Source organism: Trachurus japonicus, chromosome 3, assembly GCF_045865225.1.
Source record: "Trachurus japonicus isolate A0001 chromosome 3, Traja_1.0".
Lineage (NCBI taxonomy): Eukaryota > Metazoa > Chordata > Actinopteri > Carangiformes > Carangidae > Trachurus > Trachurus japonicus.
Window position 1 is genome coordinate 33096622 of NC_140909.1, and position 18773 is coordinate 33115394.

An 18773-nucleotide genomic window follows, 5' to 3' on the forward strand; every position below is an offset into this window, starting at 1 on the left:
CATTCTCTCAGTACGGCAGCTCTGACACGGCGAAGCTTAATAAACTCTGCCTCATCTCTCCTGTGGTAATAACACACACTGGCTGGACCGTGCTGCATTTTTGTAGCGTTGCCTGGACGACTGCAGAACCCGAAAGCAGTCGTCATCCCCTAAACAGCTGTAATTTACTGTGATAGTTACCGGTAACTAAAGGCTGTGTGGGGGGAGACTAGTCATGTTACACTTTTGTTTAAAACAGCAAAATCTTCACAAAAAGTTCAATGAAGTTCTAAGTGAAGCAGTAGGATACATTTCCTTTAAACACATTCATAACACTCAGCTGCAGACACCACCGCTGTTTCTTCACTTTGCCAGTATAAACTTATTTGAAGGATGAAAAGAAAAATATTGATGTAGTCCATGCCCAAGTAGCTAAATATCCAGGAACAGCATCAGGTATGTTGTTAACACACAACAGAAATGCTTTAATGTTATTCCTGTTGCTTAGAGAGGGCTTGCAATTATCAGTGTATAAAAACACCTAACATACTGTAACTTTGAAGAGGAAATATCTCCCACATTATGATGTTTATTATTCAAATACCTAAAAGACTGAGATCTTGAAAGTGTCTTTCTTAGTTTTTCTTAAAAAACATGAGAATCTTGTCACGTTGCACTAGGAGAAGTTGTTTTTGCTCAGGCATCGTGGTGCAGTCACTAAAACAGCGACGTCACAACCAGCGTAGTTCTTTCTAATGTGGTCAAACGGCCTCCTGACAAACTGCCCAGGTGACGGCGGTGAGGATGCTGGTAGGATTACCCAGCAGGATGACTGCGGTCGTAAACTGGAGTGCTACTTGGAACCACTTGGCAGTGTCTCATAAAAGACGCTTTCTTCAGCAGTAATAAATCTGTGTGTGTGTGTCTCTGTGTGTGTGTGTGCGTGTGTGCGTGTGTTCCCAGCCTGTGACGGATGCAGAGAAGCACTCGGCCTCCACCGCGTTGCACCAGGCCTGGTCAGGAGACGAGGTGAAGAGGCCAGACGGCGGGTCAGACAGCGGGGTCAGGATGGAGACAGGCTCCAAGTGGAGCCGCCGGAACCCCTCCGACATCTCTGATGAGTCCGACAAGGGCGGCTCAGGGAGAAAGACCCCCTCTGTGTCGCACACAGGCTCTTGGAGGAGAGGCATGAGCACTCAGGTCGGGGTGACATCCCCCCGAACTAAAAGCACCAGTAGCACGGGCTCCACGGGCTCCATCAGCCTCAAGACCCACAGTTCAGGTAAAGGACAACTGGCTAATGTTTTCACTCTTTGTCTCCATACTTAAAGACCCCCTAAACAAAAAATTGATTTTTTGAAATTATTAACATGTCAGTGTAGTGTTTGAATTCTGCTACAAGACATTTCAGCAGCGAAGTCGCAATGCACGCCATAACTGAGCATTTTGAAAATGCAGTTTCAAAGCCAAAGACTGATAAAGTTAGATTCAGTTTTTCAGCACCCAGTCAGGTTTAGTACATCAGAATCCCTAGCAACCAATGTCGTTAATTTTTTTTGCATCTCATCTGTTGTTCACTGTGATGGTGACACTTCACATCTACTTATACAGCTACATGTTCAATAACAGTGTCATCGGTTGACGTGGCCGAGAGGCGTTACTGCTGCTTTAAATGCGGGAGACCACGGTTAGAATCTCAGTGCGAGCCTCATGTTTTGATATCGCCCTCCCGTCTCCCCTGCCTCCGCTGATGCGCACCGACTTTACCAAGCAACCCGGTGGCGGTGGGCGGGTGCAAGCCCTGAAGTATTTACATACTCATGAATATTCATAGAACTGGGATTTTTCAATGAGGGAGGAATAGTAGACATGTTTTTAGCCTCTTTGAGAGTTTTTTGAACAACTTTTTTGTGGGAAGGCAATATTAAAGGGACAACGAGGAGTTTTGGAAAAGTGAAGTGTTTTCACACTACATTTATGAGCCTCCGTGCGCACCGTGAAATTATTTGACCGGCGCAAGACAGACTCATGTTTTCATTCATCAATAATTAAAGTCAGAGGTTCAAAGACGATCAGATACCGTCGTAGTTCCGACCATAAACGGCGACTCAGCGGCGTTATTCTCATGGCTCGCCACGAAACCGAAAGTAAGGAAAGGCTGGTCGGCTCGCCCAGCATTTCCGCCACCACTAATAATAACAAAATAACGATAGAGACAAAACGATATATTTATTGAAAATGGGCCCATTAACAAGTGTGGGTAACGCAGATTCATCCACATTAACGTGAGACTTTTTTATAACCAAATAGAAACTCCTCGTTGTCCCTTTAATCAAAAAATAGTCATAGCAGAGCATTTTTACAAATTTTAAAGTCCCTCCTCAGGGGGACTTTAATATTTGAACTCACACAAAATGCTTTAAACTACATTACAGTATAAATATAAAATAATTTCTAGTTTACCTTATGAAATTACCCAGCCACCCTGCTGATGTCTCCTTCTGTGTGACCTGCAGGAAAGACAGATGATGTCAAGGTGTCAGAGAAAGGACGCGTCTCTCCTCGTTCTAATGGCCTTCACCGTTCGCCCTCAGATGCGGGGCGCAGCAGCGGTGACGAGGCCAAGAAGCATTCCATCTCCAGCGGCCGCACGCCTACAACAAACGCCCTCACGCACACCGTCTCAGACCCCCACTCCGGGACGCATTCGCTCACCTCGCGCACCCCGACCAGCACCTTCGGCTTCAAGAAGCAGGGCCACGGGATGGTAACCATGGTCACGGCCAGCGGCGCCACCATCACCAGCGGTTCAGCCACTCTGGGGAAGATGCCCAAATCTGGCGCGCGCTCACTGGCTGGAGGTCTCAAGGCCGGAGGTCAGGACGGAGGGTCGGCTCTGGGTCACCACGACGACGGCTTCCTCCCCATGAGCGCCCGCTCCACTCTGCAGTACCGCAGCCTGCCCAGGCCGAGTCGCTCAGGAGCCGCCGCCCGCAACGGAAACCGCTCGTCCACCAGCAGCATCGAGGCCGCCGTGCTCTCGGTCACCTCTCATGGTAAAAACTCCATCAGCATCGCCAAGGGCAACGGCGTAGGAGGCCTGCTGGCCAATCAGACAGATCGGGAGAAGGGCGTCTCTGAAATTGACAACCTGAGGAGCGGAGTCTCAATGCAGGGCGGAGGAGCAGCGACTGTTCCTCTGACAGGAAGACAGCAGGTTTCTTCACCTACACTACGCAGGTGAGCACAAACACACACACACACACACAAACACACACACTTACAGAACACCATTTATAATGTCAGTAATCCTGTAGACATAGTGACGGCTACCAGATGAGCCATGCTGAGTGGCTCTTTTCTTGTATGGGCTTGATTTTACCCACATAAAGCACAGACACATGTACAGAAGACCATTATAAAAGACAGTAATCACGTGGTCACAGTAAATGATAAGAAATGGTGAGTAAGGATCACACGTGTGGACTTGTTGCGCACACACACACACTTAGTGAGGTTAAATCAGGCCATGGTGAATGCAGGCCTTGAGCTGGGCTGATCAGCTGCCAAGCCTCAGCCTTGGTGGTGGTGGTGGTGCAGGGGGGGAAGGGGGGGGTGGAGCAGGGTAATGGGAGCTGAGTCTTACCTCAGCGCTCTGCCCTCATTAATGTGAGGGAGTGATAACTCTTCAAAGAGGCTGTGTGCTGCCATTATCGCCCACCACGGCTGCAGTCATCACAGCCTGCCATTTAACTCTAACTCTGGATTAGCAGAGAACCAAGGGGGAGTTCTTTGTGTGTGTGTGTGTGTGTGTGTGTGTGTGTGTGTGTGTGTGTGTGTCTGTGTTGGGCTGGCCTTGAGTCAGATGTGAGCACTGACTCTACCTTCAGTGACTGCTGCAGGCCCACTGCTCTCTTTCTTGTTCCATGCAGAGTACAGAAAAACACCAGTGGCAAACACACTCTGCTCAGCGCTTTGATCCAGAACAGTCATGAATATTTACATGAAATGTGTTGTTAAATTTACTGCTAATATTCTAACTCCCCGGAGCTAATGATTTCAGTGACCCCCCCCCCCCTCCTACATTTCTTATCCTAACATCAGATTCATTTTTTCCACTCACTCACAAGGAAACATGGGTTCACAAAGAAATTTATGTTGACAGTCTTTTATTACATTTAAAAGACCGAGTGCTCTTTTAGAGGTCCAAATGGCTTTCACAGATAATCCACCTCTTCTTCTTTGTTTATACTTCCCTTCATGAATGGATTATGTGATGTGTCACAATGTCAGAAATGTTATAATTTGTTGTAAATGTTTAAATGTGTGCTGCCCCCCCATTTGGCCTCTCATTTACTCTTTCAACACTCTGTGATTTTTTCCTCAGGTTGTTTGGTGGGAAGCCCAGTAAACCGGTCACCACAGCTGAAAACATGAAGAACTCCACCGTTATCTCCAACCCCCACGCCACCATGAACCACGTGGCCACGGTGCTGGAGTCCCCCGATGCGGGGCTGGGAGGAGGAGACAGCGAGACCAGCAGCCCGCTGTATGGAGGCAGAGCGCTGGGAACGGGGATGGGGACGCTGGGCAGCGAGCAGGTGAGGGTTATCGGTGTGTTAATGGAAAAAGGGAAGAGAAATGATCCTGGGAGAGTATTAATGTGTTATTCTTCTCTGCAAACTGTAAGATAAAAACGTGTGCTTTAAACTAAAGCTAAAGTAAAGTAGTCTGGTTTATTTTTAGATCTGTGACCCAGGAGCAGCCGCTTATTCATTTGTCACACTGCACACATTCTCTAACTGCCCACCACCCACTACTTAGCATGAAAAGAGAGAAAGCGTTTTTTTTTTTTTTTTGTGTGTGTGTTTATTTTGGACTTGTATGCAAGTTCCTTTTAACCGTGTTATGACAGTGTCGGTCTGTCACTCAGTCCACCACTTTGGTCCAGACTGAAATATCTCAACAGCTATTGGAAGGATTGCAATAAACTTTTTTCTGCAGATATTTTTATTGTGCCCAGCGGAAGAAAAACCTGCTGACTGGTTATTTCATTCAGCAGTGAGGTTGGTATTTGCGGTTCAGAGTCGAGAGACATTGTGATGAAATCTGGTGCAGATATTTATCAGCATACTGATTACTTTTCATTTCATGTCACCTCATGTCACAGTACGCGTCCTCCACAGAACTGACTCACCACTTTTAATCCTTAGAGCTACTGTCTTCGCGTCAGCTGAATGGTTTGCGGTCGAGCGTCAAACCAGCCGGTTAAGTTTGCTTTTAAGATTTAAAATGATTGTGTGCCCGAGAGCTTAGAGACAATTAAGCAAGTGTTTGTGTGGGATGTGGGGAGGTGTTTGCAGAGTGATGACACAAGGATCATTTTCTTCTCACCTGACTAATGCAACAAACTTCCCTAGAAGCACAAGACGGACAGTGTAGACTCCTCTTTGACAAACTGTAGGCTACATGCCGACGCAGGGCATTAAGACGCGAGCGTGCTCCGTCTTGAACCCTCCATCATGTTCTCACATGATTCATGAAGCTTTTTCAGACGTGTTATGAATCATAAAGTGACACAGCGGGCAGTGTTCTTTACAAACAGTGTGAACAGTCAGTTGTTTCAAAGCAATCGGACCATCACACTCAAGGGTAATAAATCAGCCGATGATTGTGTGACATCACTGATAAATCTATCAATGTCTTTTTCCTTGATCGTGATTGGCGGAAAGTCAAAAAATAGTGAAAAATACCACACAGCCCATGGTCCAACAGTCCAAAACCTTTTTATTTTACTATGTTTATGGACAGTGTACACAGACATTAAACAAAAGAATGTAAAGATGTGTCAGATTTAGCAGAGAGCTAATTTCTATCTGTAGTCTATTACATAGAACACAAATTCAGACATCCCGGACCCCAATACAATACAAAATAGTCATATATAACATTGATACAACATAAACAATGCATAGAGCATAGATAGACATTCCAACAGGCTACTTCTGATGTAAAATGCGATGTTGATGTGCTTATAGGTAAAGTGCTGGTTTGTTTGTAGAATTATACTATTGTAGCAATTGAAATGCAAAGAACTCTGAAAGCATGAGGTACAGATAACAAAAGATAAAAAAATACAGAGTTATTATAACATTGTAAGGAAACAAAACACCAAATGACAATCCAAGGGGCCTGATGTAAAGTGCAAAGTAGAAATGTGCTTAGATAAAGTGCTGGTTTGTTTGTTTGTAGTCAATAAGGTGCAAAGCGCTCGTGGCAGCATGAAGTAAGAATTACAGTTTTATGATATTACAGAGTTATTATAGCAGTGTTTTTCAACCTTGGGGTCGGGACCCCATGTGGAGTCACCTGGAATTCAAATGGGGTCGCCTGAAATGTCTAGTAATTGATAAAAAAATTTTTTAATGAAATTACTGATAAAAATAAATAAAAACACCGCACACAATCTGAAACAACTGTATTCTATACTTTCACTTTCTCAAATATAAATTGAGCATCTTTAATGACGGCCACAATCACATGGGGTCGCCAGAAATTGTCAAAATGGTCACGAGCCAAAAAAGGTTGGGAACCGCTGTATTATAGTGAGAGGAAAATTTACATTTTCACTTTTTAGAAATGACCTTTGCTTCAGTGATGAAGTAACTAATTGTTCTGAACACCCTCTCCACCGGTCCACAGGCCTCCAGCCCCGGCTCCGTCTACTCCTCTACTGGGCCCTCCAACAGCCTGACGTGGGGCACCACCTTCAGCAGCTCCTCGGCTCAGAGCAGGGAGAGCACGCTGGGCGGGCACGGCGGGGCGGGCAGCGTGGGCTACCCCTCCGTCAGCAGCATGCACACCAGCAGCGAGTCTATTGACATGAGCCTGGGCAGCGCCGGCCACGGCGCCCACAAGGAGGACACTCTGTCTGCACTGGGCCGCGCCGGCAGCGTCAAGACCGGCATGTCTGAGAGGTGAGGACACACAGAGGTGTTGAGTTTTTTTGTTTTTTTTTGGAAGTGTCGTCATTTGTTTTCCAATGTCAGCTTTCCTTCTTTAGTCAGTTATACAGTTATCTTTCCATGTCCTTTTCACAGTCTGTTAAGGACTTCTGACTTTCCAAAAGTTGCCTGAAGTAATTAACAGATGTTTTTGAAGTGCATTTCACTGCTAAAACATCTGTATTTTTGATTTAGTAAGATTTTGAATGTTTTTTGTCACTCAGGTAAAGCATCTAAACGCTTCTCTCTCTGACTGTGTTGAAATCCTGCCCAGTTCTGAGTTCTGACGTTAATTCCTTTTAACGGATCCAGAACCGAGGTGATGCTCAAAGCATTCGTCACGGCGAGGTGTCGCCTCTTGTTTGCCGTTCCGTCTGCGCTCCAGCGCGGGAACCAAATCCCCTCGGCGTCCTCGGTCTGTTATACAGTAATTGTGGTCATTGTCGCAGATTCCATCCTGACAGGTTGACTGTGTAATGTGACAGGAATGTCTCGGAGGAAACTTAATAGCATCTGGAGTCGAAGCTTTGAGGGCCATGACATCACCCTCCTCCTCCTCCTCCTCCGCAGAGTTTTCTTATTAACAGCATTGGTGAAGAATCTCGCAGCTCTGAAGGATTTCCTCTTCCACTTTATTCTCTAAAACCTTCTCTCTCTGTGTCTGTGTTTGTTTTCCTTCCTGTCGTCCATCAGTCCCCTCTCCTCCCCCTCCGCTAGCCCTATATTCAGCCGAAACACGCTACCTCGGAAACAGGACAGGTAAATGCACCTGTGTGCAGTGTTAGGCTCCCTGGTGAAACAGCTGTGGAGGTTCCTACTAAACCACCACCTGCTGCCACACACAAAGCAATCACAGAGGACCACAGAGGGTAGCTCTGTGTGTCGGCTTGTTGCTGTACTTTGTGTCTTTTTTTGTGTGTTTGTGTACGTGTTTTTGCTCTGTGTGGTAGTTAGTGGTTATTTTTAGGACCTCTCGCTCCTGTGTGAATGACAGAGTGCGAACGAGAGGCCGTGTCTGTGTGGATGCCCGCAGCTCCAGTGCCTTTGTTTAGAGGTTCACTCTAGTCTGTTTTGACTGTGACACACTGCCACCTTGTGGTAGAGTTTATACTGTATGTGCAGATTTAGAGCTTAGGATGTTTATTGTGGAGTATGTGCTGCAAAAATCTCCATCTTAAGGAAATGTTTTGCTATTCTTAGCTGTAAAAGTCCTATTTTTAGCACTGGAAATTATTATTCTTAAAATAATTATTCAGTTTGATTAGACACATGTTTTAGGCATTTTCTATAATCAGTGATCAAATGTCTGTTTCTTTATTTTACTACAGTTGCCTTATTTCTTTTAAGAAAATGTTTTATTTAAGTTTTAGAACTGAATGTAATATAAATAAATAAAAATGCAAGATAGAGATTTATTGCAGTGAATAAGTTTGTGAATAAAAAAAGATATATTATTAGTATTAGTTAGCCTTTGAGTGGTGCAGCCACATGTTTCTTTGCCTCCTTGCTTCCTTTTCTTTGCTCCTCTGAAGTGTTTCTCTCCCACAGCGGGCCACACTGTGGTAGAAACACTCTGCCTAAGAAGGGACTCAGGTACTTATTCACTTCCTGCTGGACATGTTGAACTTTTGCACACTGGTTCACCAAATTGTCGTCTGATTATTAGTTTCCCTTTTTTTTCTGCGTCTACATTCACTTCTTCGAAGCTTGTTGTGCTCACGCTTTAAAAAAAAAAAAGCTTTATGGTGTTTTTGTTTGGCACTTGTGTTGTTGTGTTGTGCTTCTGTGAAGAGGCATGTCACCTTGTCGTTGTACAGAGCTGTCACTGTGTTACGCTGTAGCGGGTTCGATGCCTGGGGTCAGATTTTCTTTGGCTTCTGTTCTGCTTTTTCCCCCAGTTTGTGTTGCTCACAGCTGAGAATCAATCTGTGTTCACGCTGTGGTGATTTCTTGTTTCAGCATCTGATTCATCCAATGTTTAGATCCCAGCTACTAATCTGGCTGCAGTAGAGAAAAAAATCCTCCTCTTTGATTATAAAATGTCTGAAAAATCAGAATCCAGATCAACTTGTCCTGTAAAAATGAAGAACTGTTCTCTTTCTGTCCTCACCTCCACTCTAACCTCCTCTTTTACTTCTTGTAGGTATGGCCCATCTCCACAGCTGAGAGGCCATGAGGAGAGCCGCGATTGGCTGCGCTCCCACTCCACCAGCGGGTTGCAGGAGTCAGCCAGTAACTCCCCATTCTCCCCCGGCTCCAGCCTCACCTCCCCCTCCGGCACTCGCTTCAACTTCGGCCAGCTCGGTACGCCCCACACATGACCAAAACACAGCACTACACATTTATATACCCAGGATTTAGTATTTCTTTGTGGCCTTAGGCAAACTCAGGTCTATGGAAACAGTATCTGTAATTGCAAAAGTAAGTTACAAAGTGCTTTGCAACAGCAGAAATATGAAATCAGTCAAATCAATGCATTTCAAACAGTTAAAACCATCAAGAGCATAAAAACCATTACTGGGTCATTTCAAAGGGATAGTTCAACATTTTGGCAAATTGGCCCATTGCCATAATCCCTATAGTTTTAGGAGTAGGTTTGTTACCTTTATAATCTTTATCCTACAGTAACGTTCCGTTATTATCTCATAACTTTGTGAATGTGCAAACGCTCTTGTCCACAAGAGCGTTTTGGAGTTGTTGGATTGTGTATTTAATTAGTTTGATGAGGGAAACCAAGAAATCCCATTAGCCTCCGTAGTGTAGCTGTGAGCAGCTCGCGGCTCTGCTCCGCCGTTCAACATATTCTGAACTATCCCTTTAAGAGAAACAAAACAAATGTCAGTTATTTATCCAGGAAGAATTTCAAATATTCTTTAGTTCTAGTTTCTCAAATGTGAAGACTTGCTGCTTTTCTGAGCTATATGGCTGTAAAATGTATATCTTTGACTTTTGGACACTTTGCACAGAACAAGCAAATTGAAGATGTCATCTTCAATATTTATAGACTGAACTATTAATAAAATACTATATCGAATAAAGGCATGAAAAGCCAAAAAAATATACTTAAAAAAAAAAAAAAAAATACTAGACGACATCGCTGATGAAAGTTGTCCTTGCTTGTAGCTAATCAATCATTTCCCATTTCACATCAACAGCATCCAGCCCGACCTCAGGAGCTCAGATCAACCTCGCTGGCCTGCGCAACAACAGCCTGACCAATCAGGACGGCTCCTATGACCCCTGCGGCGACAATCGACTGAGAAACTCCTGCATGTCTCTCGACGAGAAGACTCGCACCATGAGTCGCTCAGGCTCCTTCAGGGACGGCTTCGAGGAAGGTAAGAGGAGACAAAAAGCGGATGGATGATGAGCCTGGTGTGAGTCTCGGCCATGTTTTCTTAAGACCTTTGGTGAAATATGTAATCAGGTGTAATCCTTTTCCGAGACCTGCGTGGCCCCGTCTCTCCGGAACGCTGAAGCCTTCCCTTCCTTATTCCACATCCCCGTGCCAAAAGAGTTATTATTCCATTTGTTTAGAGAACATTAACAGGGATTACAGCCGCTCCTCCAAGAAAAGCTCTCTATCCCCTTAGAAATCCATAATCAGCTTTTGTGTGACTTTGTTTTTTTCATAAGCTTGTTTATTGGGAAAAGTACCCAGCAGTGGTTTTCCCACCAGCAGGCAGACTCCCTGCTCAGAAGAGCTCTCTCCATTGGAGTCTGCTCAATCCTCAGAGCCATAGAAACACAGAGCTTTGATTTAGACCGGGAGAGGGAGAGGAACGTGTTGTGCTACGTTCTCTTGATGGAAAAATCCAGCTTTAAAAAGCTCTGGGATTTTGGCAGTGAACTTGCATTTCAGTGAAGCACAGTGTAAACATTCAACCACTTCATAATGCAGCCACAACAAATGTTTGCAAATAAAGTCACTTTTCCTGACAGTTGATGAATAACTGAAGCGTCACAGATGAAAATCACAAATGTGAAGGTAGTTTTTGCCCTGCAGAGTTGCAACATAAGAGACGGACAAAGACTTGGAGATCAAACCCAGTGACACTGAAACTGGCTCCCCTTAGGGGAATCAGCTGTGTGCGTGTTCTTTAGGAAACCTGGGAAATTCAGACACCTGTTGGAGAGCTCAGTGGGGTTTTTTTTCTTCTCTTAACCAGATTCTGATTCATGCTGCTTTCTTCAGAATAAAGAGTCAACATATAAAGCGTATAGGAAAGGTGTTTCAAATCACTGCTACAAGACTGGGCAGTTCATACTGTAAGAATAAGCAAATGCACAAATACAAATTAATGGTACATCCAGGAAAATATTACATTAAATATATTTATTTATTATCAAAGTTGGATATTCTGGAAAGTTTTCCAGCCAAGACAGAAGATGATGAAGATGATGATGATAATGATGATGGCCACTGAGCACCGTAATTGTCTAATCATGTCTGTTAAAGTTGATTAAATAGGAAACAGCTACAGTATCAATAGTTGGTTAGTTAATTTAGCCAAATCTGTGTACAGGAAAAACTATAAATGTTGAACCTGGAAGAAGACATCAATATATGACCCAGGCCAGCCTCAAATGTTCATCTTAAAAGTGCCGTCAATGTGTCTTGAGTGCATTCACACCTGAGCTCAGAGCACACCATCAAATCACCAGAGACTTTAATTTTAATAACAGGTGTTTGTTTCAGGACATGTGGCTCAAGGAAATGCCAGTTCAACCTTGATATTTTAAAGCGTTTATACAGATGTACACGCACCACACGCCGAACGCACAGTAACACAAACTCAGAGTTATTATTATTGCGCCCCTCCCCCACTGGGCCCAGTCGTATCCGTGTCGCCGCGTTTCCCAGCCTCACAAGTCAGTCTTCCCTTTCAGTTGAGGAGATAATTACAGGGATCACAGTGAGAGGCGTGAGAGAGAGAGGTGATGACATACAAGAAACTTCCAACATAACTTTCTCTCCCTCTCTCTGTGCCTGCATCTGTGTGTGTGTGTGTACATGCCATTTGTGTGAACATGTGTGTGTTCCTTAAGGGTAGAGTTACCCGACCGTTGTTAGATTGACAGGACAAAAGTCACATCATCCACCCAACACTTTGTCCTGATGGAGAGCAACACCACTACACACTGTCACCTCATACTCTGCCCACAAACCCTCCCACTTAGCTCTCATGTCTGAGAAAACCACATTTGCTGAGAGACACAATTTATAATCTACAACTCAAACTGAGAGGTAAATGAACATAATCTTTAAAGAGATTAACAGTGTTTGCATTTGTTCTTACTTTCTGTTCCCACACAGCACAGTTGAAGTCACTGTGGGGGGAGGTTTATACTCTTGCACAACTCCCAAGCATTAATCAAGCATGAGAATAAACAGAAAGAGACCTCCTGCTTTATCTTTACTTTGTGCTGGGGAATCAATCGCAGCCTGCAGCTCTGGTCCAGTCAGGTCTTGAAACAATGACAATGAGTCGACAGTGGGAGACGCGAATTCTGCCTTTCATGTGGCTCCGTCTGCACGTTCCTGTCTCAACCAAATTAGAATAAAAGAGCGAGTCCCTCATTAAAGTCTCGTCTGCTCCCCGTGAGGTAACTAAACCAATCTGCTGAGATCAGCCCCGACCTCTCGGTGCAGCCGATGACTTCACGCTCCTGATCTCCTCTCTGATCTGCTCCCAGGCGGGAAACAGTGCCGGCGTTGTGTCTTGGCCTCTGATGTATGATTAGCGGCTGAGTCATTAGCACAGAATTGCTCAGGCTGTCATTAGTTGCACCACAGCGCAACAGCAACTGCAGAGCGTAGTTTTTTAAAGTCTTTTTATGACTGCAAAGCCACGGGACGTGGGGCAGGTGGGAGCGCTGGGAGGAACAGTTGTGGGGTGAAGCAGGGTGGGTGGCTTCTGTGGGGGGTCTGCTGGTAATTATAGTACTGTTGTGTTTACAGATGTACTTTCTAATCCACACTTTTACTTCTGTCTCCTCAGTCCATGGATCATCCCTGTCTCTGGTCTCCAGCACCTCCTCCATCTACTCTACGGTGAGTTGGTCAAACCAACACATAATTAGGGGTAAATACGTACATGATGTAATATAATTTAATTTTCAATGCATACTAACCATAACATTTAGGAACATTACGTAGTTTCTCCACTAGGGAGGACTGGTAAATATTATATATACCCTTTATGACAAATTAGGGTCACAACCTTTTAATAACCAAATTTATTGGATAACAAACAACTTCCTGGTGTCACGGTGATTAGGGCACAGAGAACGTCACTGCAACGTCTTTGGCTTAGTTCCACAAATGTAGACTGTCTAATAAAGTTAAAAGGGACTGAAAACAATTATGAAAATGTTTAAGTCACTATTAAATAACAAATGTGCGTATTTTTTAACTTAAAAGGATAGTTCAAAATTTTGGCAAATAGGCCCATTGCCATAATCCCTATAGTTTTAGGAGTAGGTTCGTTACCTTTAATTGTCGGTGCAAGCTATTTTTAGAACGGCGGAGCAGAGCCGCGAGCTGCTCAGAGCTACGCTACGGAGGCTAATGGGATTTCTTGGTTTCCCTCATCAAACTCATCAAATACACAATCCAACAACTCCGAAACGCTCTCACAGACAAGTTGTGACCTGCACATTCACCATGCTATGAGAAAATAACGGAACGTTACGAGACAGAGTTGTTTTTGTGGTAAATTCATGCAAAACCGCTGATGCACATTTCCGTTGGGGGCAGTTTTTCAGCAAGCAGTCTCTGCATTTGCCTCGAAAACAACTCTCCTTTAAAATATCAACATTTGTTCAGCCTAAAAAGCAGGAATATAAATTGGTCTGGCTCTGTGTAATTATTCTAGACAAAATGTGTGTTGTAAACAGTCTGAATATTTTTGGGGCGTCTGAACAAACACGTGTCATTTTAGAAAGTTTTACCAGTGAGTTTTCTCAGGTTCAGAACAGAGCAGCCAGTTTCTCCTTCTACCTGTCGGATTATCAATTACTATATTGAGGATTTGAAGTTGGCAAATGTGCCTTCACACATTTACTGTCTCGTCCATCCAGACTGTCTGACTGTTGAGAGAAACGCCTGTCTGCAGACACACAGACACAGCTCCGAAGCACACACACACACACTGTGGGCAGTCACATAGCATAGCCCCTCCTCCCTCTGTGGGCTGGTTTACTCACCTGTGCAGGTGTAGCAGTTCAACTCTCAGACACTGTATCCCCCGCTCGGCTCCGGCTGGTCCTTTGAGTCAGAGAATCAGAGGTTTGAAATCAGAGAGTGGAGGCAAAATGATGGCGACTTTATCCCTGACGGGCACCGTCACGTCCTGGCAGCAAACGGTAGGGACAGGGGGGGAGAGGAGGGCTGTGACGGGGCAGGAGTGCTTCATTCTGTTTGTTTTTCTGTGCCCTGTTGGAGTTAATTACAGCTGCAAGTCAAAGGTATAATTACACAGAGCATACATTAGCAGATGACTGTATGTATGGCTCTATGGCTGTGGCTTGTCAGGCTGAAGCTGGAGTCTCAGATGCTTCTATCTGTAAAACTAATCTAATGTTTTGAAATTCCACATCAACACAATGAAATCCATCTCGGCCTCAGCCAAGTTTGCGTTTACTTTTCCTTCTGTTCATTTTCCTCACCGCTCGGTCTTTCCACCAAAAACCCCCTTTGCTGCTACGATGATGTCCATAGCTCCTGGCTCTGTCTCTGTTTGTGAAGCTGCTCTGGGATTTTGCATCAGTGTGAGATCTCTGTGTTTTGTCTGTGTCTCCAAGACGGACGGGCTGCCGTGTTTGTGTGTTTAGGATCAGCTGGTCATGTGTGTGCGCAAGACTGACAGCTCTGTTTGGGTGTGGAGACAGATGTGCGGATAAATGACACTTTGTGATCCATCCACTCTCGCCACAGCTATACATGCACAGACACATTATGCTGTTGAAGCCTGTTTATGATTATGATGAGTGGTTTGTGGGTGGAGCCACAAGAAAAATCATTAACTATCACACAATTGCTGCATTCAGGCCTCAAAACAAACCTTAACATTTAAGAAAAGATTAAAAATGTCCTAAAAATAAATGAAAGAAAAACGTTTTGAAAACTGCCAGTCCTTTTAAATTATATTAATACTTAGTAATCAACAGTTGTGCAATAATAAATGAGCCAGATGTGCAAAAATATCTTTCATAATGTCAATTCTGAACATGAAATTCAAAATATCTCCATAAAAAAACAAACATTATGGCTTCAATGAATTGATAGTTTGTTGTTTTGCTGCATTTTTTGACACCAAATAATAAATACTGCATGTTAAATGCTTCAAATGATCTGACACCAGAATTTCAGACCGTAAACTTCACCATCAGCGGATCTGTTCAGAGAAACGGTTGCAGCCTGCTCACATGTAAATGTGGGTGTTGCGTGTTTCACTGTTTTGGTGATCAGCGGCAGGGGGAGGAGGAGGAGGAGGGTGCGTTGCATTGGGTTCGTGCGAGCATTTGTTTAGCGTGCTCTCTGTATGTCTTTTCTTACTATTGTCCTCTGTGGCGTCCGTGAAACACAATGGGACTCGCACACACACACACACACACACACTCGGATGTCTCAGTGAAATGCCTTCAGGAGGACATCTCTGCTTTCCAGACACATTACACCAGACAATCTCCTGCACAGTTTATGAAGCTCAGCTAATAAATCAAAAAAGCTGGTACATGTGCAGACTGACACACACCCCTGCAGCTTGAACTGCTCTTGTTTTTTTTCTTGAAGCATGTCAGGATTCAGTCAGTTTGTCCTGTAATGATTTTCTCTTCTTCTGATGTTTGTTTTTACAGAACGAGGAGAAGTCTCAGTCGGAGGTAAGTGTCAACCCGCCCACAGCACTTCTGCCCTCTTTAATTTTCTGTGTGCAGTGGCCGGACGTGTTGGAACACGGAGTTGTTTTCACAGTTGTATCCAGTTACACGTGTAACTGTATTGTGAGTGACCCTGTAACAGGCTCTTGTTCCTCTCCCAACACCTGTGTTCACCTGAATGTCGTCTTTTATGCATCCGCTGCATCCGTTCATCTCTTAATCTGAACATATCGCAGCTCAGATCTGGGAGCCTCCCTCGTTTGTCGCTGCAGCATTTGTGCGTGCATATGTGTGTGTGTGTGTTAGCTATTGAACGCCTTTATGGAGCCACTACATACTGTATGCTTTTATCTCAGGCGCTTTTTGATGTGGTGCTTTCTTTTACGTCTGCAGATCCGCAAGCTGCGCCGGGAGCTGGATGCCTCCCAGGAAAAGGTTTCCGCCCTGACGACACAGCTGAGCGCCAACGTAAGAGCAAGCACTCAGACAAACAAACACACACACACACTTCTAAAGAAACTTCTTTGGACATGTATATTGTTTTGTAGTGTTTATCAAATATCACCATAGTGAATTATTGCACAATTAAACAATATATGAATCTGATTTTAAATGACATTTATCAGTTAGATATAGTGTCTCAGGAGCAAATCCCAATCTATTTTTGATTATGTTTTTTTAGAGAGGAACTGAAAGATACAGAAATCCCCAGTTTGAAACTAATTGAGTATACCAACTATTTAAAATTTCTAGGGAAACTCTATGTGATCAACCTGATTGGTGTAAATACAAAATATTTTGGCAAGCAACCATCTCCACTCAGAGAAACTTGAGCAATCACAACCTCCTGAACATTTCCCAAATGTTCATCGGATACTGAGCAGAGCACTTTATTCAGACGAAGGTGTAATTTTACATCTGGCAGAGGCATCAGAAAATCTCTCTGAGCGTCTCCAGACACGATCCTTTCTGCTAACCCCGGCTTCTGTATTGCACAAGTCTCACCACGCTTCGCTCGTAATCTGCTGTCTGAGTCAGAGCACGCCGGTGGTTCGGCTGTGGATTAGAGATATGGAGCGAAGGCAGAGGTGTTAGATTACAGCAGGGACTCAAGTCTCTGCACACGGCTGAGGGACTGTCCCAGATGTGGACTCAAGATTCACAGCTAATGACGCCCGGGTACAAGGAGGGAGCGGTGCCAGCGTTGAAAGACAAACACAGATACAGAAGAGTGGGGATTGGTAGCTGGGGGTGGGTGGTGGGTTTTATGTTCAAATATTTGATTACTCGCCGCAGACAGTTGATGAATTATCTCAACACACCTCGAAGGCCCCCGAGGCCGAGAATCTAAGACTTGAATCCCACATCAGTCAGCAGCACATCATTTCTATCTGCGGCACAAAGGCCAATGCAGCACAGTGATGGATCACCATGCTCGCTAGATGAACTGGTTTGTTTAAACCTGCAAAATCAGCAGCACTTGCTCCCAAACCTCGTCTGACGCCTCGTGTTGGTATCTCTTTGTGACCGAGTCAGTTTTATCTTACACAAGCTCAGCCAGAAATCCATCAAATCAAGCTAGGACATGAAAATCAGCCTCAGCCTGTGGTCAGAAGATGGTGATGACTTCATGCCGTCCTCAGGACTGCTCAAGGACCCGACAGTTTTTGGTGAAGATGATGTAAGAGCTTGGCTTCAGTGTGTGACCGATCACACAGGGGTGTGATCATTTATCACAGGATGTTATTATTATTTCTACTCTACGATTATTGGGGTTTGGTTATGTTTTCATTTCGGTATGAAGATCCTTCCACTGACATCATGTTGGGGTTTCTGTGCCAAGCTTGAGGCAAGTTTTTTTTTCTCTTCATGTCCAGTCAGATGCACTCGACTGTCTCATGTTCTCAGCTCAAGGCGAAGTCATTACAGCCCATTGAAGACGTCTTCACTCCTCATGCTCTTCAACAAGTTCAGTCCACATTCATGTGGTCATTAGCGATCCAGTAAGCTCTGGTAGCTTCAGAGATTCAGGATCAGTTCCTGTCAGTGTGGAAGAGGTTCATGAGGAAACTGTTTTACTGTCATTATGAGTTGGAATGAGGGTATTGTCTTGGTGAAAGACAAAATTTAAAGGAGACATTTTCAGCATCTTTATGCATCGACCACATTTTACATCCACAACCTGTCTGTTTCTCCTGCAGGCTCACCTGGTGGCAGCGTTTGAACAGAGTCTGGGCAACATGACCATTAGACTGAAGAGTCTCACTCTGACAGCAGAGCAGAAGGTGAGAGCAGCCCTCCCCCTCCCCCAACACATCAATCAAAGTGCGCATTCACGCTCCCTGTGGCCGACCTGATCCTCTGGTCATTTTCTCCACACAGGACTCGGAGCTGAACGAGCTGAGGAAGACCATCGAGCTGCTGAAGAAGCAGAACGCCGTGGCTCAGGCCGCCATCAACGGAGTCATCAACACACCTGAACTCGTACCCAAAGGAGACAGGACAGGTACAGACCAAACATGGGCAAAACTACACAAGGAAAAGGATATTAGAATTTTTGTCATTTGAATTTTAAAGGTCCCATATTATGAAAAACAGGTTTTTTCTGGTCTCTACATACATAAACTGATCCTCCCTGAGCCTACCAACTCCTAGAATGAGGAAAGCAAACGGGTCCTGCATCGACTGGTAAAACGGTGCTCATACAGGCTGTTCAGACTCAGCTCCTGTGGTGATGTCACGACGGGAGTGAGGCCGGCCCCTCAGCGCCATAAAACGCCTACCACGTCTATTTCTATGGCTGCAGTGTACAGCAAGAAACTCCTGAGCTATATTGATGAAATACCGACCAATTTTAAGTCAAAAAGTGGTAATAATCTTTGCCGTGTACAGTAACCATGTTACTTA

General features: G+C 44.6%; 1 protein-coding gene across 13 annotated transcripts in view; it reads left to right on the forward strand.

The window, feature by feature from the left end:
* The window catches only part of nav2a (neuron navigator 2a), a 253595-nt gene that overhangs the window by 220391 nt on the left and 14431 nt on the right, over positions 1 to 18773 (forward strand). For 7 of the 13 annotated variants that reach the window (XM_085771114.1, XM_085771084.1, XM_085771091.1 and 4 more), the window contains 13 exons: positions 943 to 1261; positions 2496 to 3219; positions 4367 to 4580; positions 6682 to 6956; positions 7677 to 7742; positions 8532 to 8576; positions 9127 to 9287; positions 10139 to 10321; positions 12986 to 13038; positions 15846 to 15869; positions 16260 to 16334; positions 18068 to 18151; positions 18249 to 18372. In XM_085771114.1, the coding sequence (XP_085627240.1) occupies positions 943 to 1261; positions 2496 to 3219; positions 4367 to 4580; positions 6682 to 6956; positions 7677 to 7742; positions 8532 to 8576; positions 9127 to 9287; positions 10139 to 10321; positions 12986 to 13038; positions 15846 to 15869; positions 16260 to 16334; positions 18068 to 18151; positions 18249 to 18372 (2347 nt within the window). The remainder of the gene's footprint in view (positions 1 to 942; positions 1262 to 2495; positions 3220 to 4366; positions 4581 to 6681; positions 6957 to 7676; positions 7743 to 8531; positions 8577 to 9126; positions 9288 to 10138; positions 10322 to 12985; positions 13039 to 15845; positions 15870 to 16259; positions 16335 to 18067; positions 18152 to 18248; positions 18373 to 18773) is intronic. The other 6 variants (XM_085771099.1, XM_085771157.1, XM_085771183.1 and 3 more) reach the window with 2 other exon arrangements.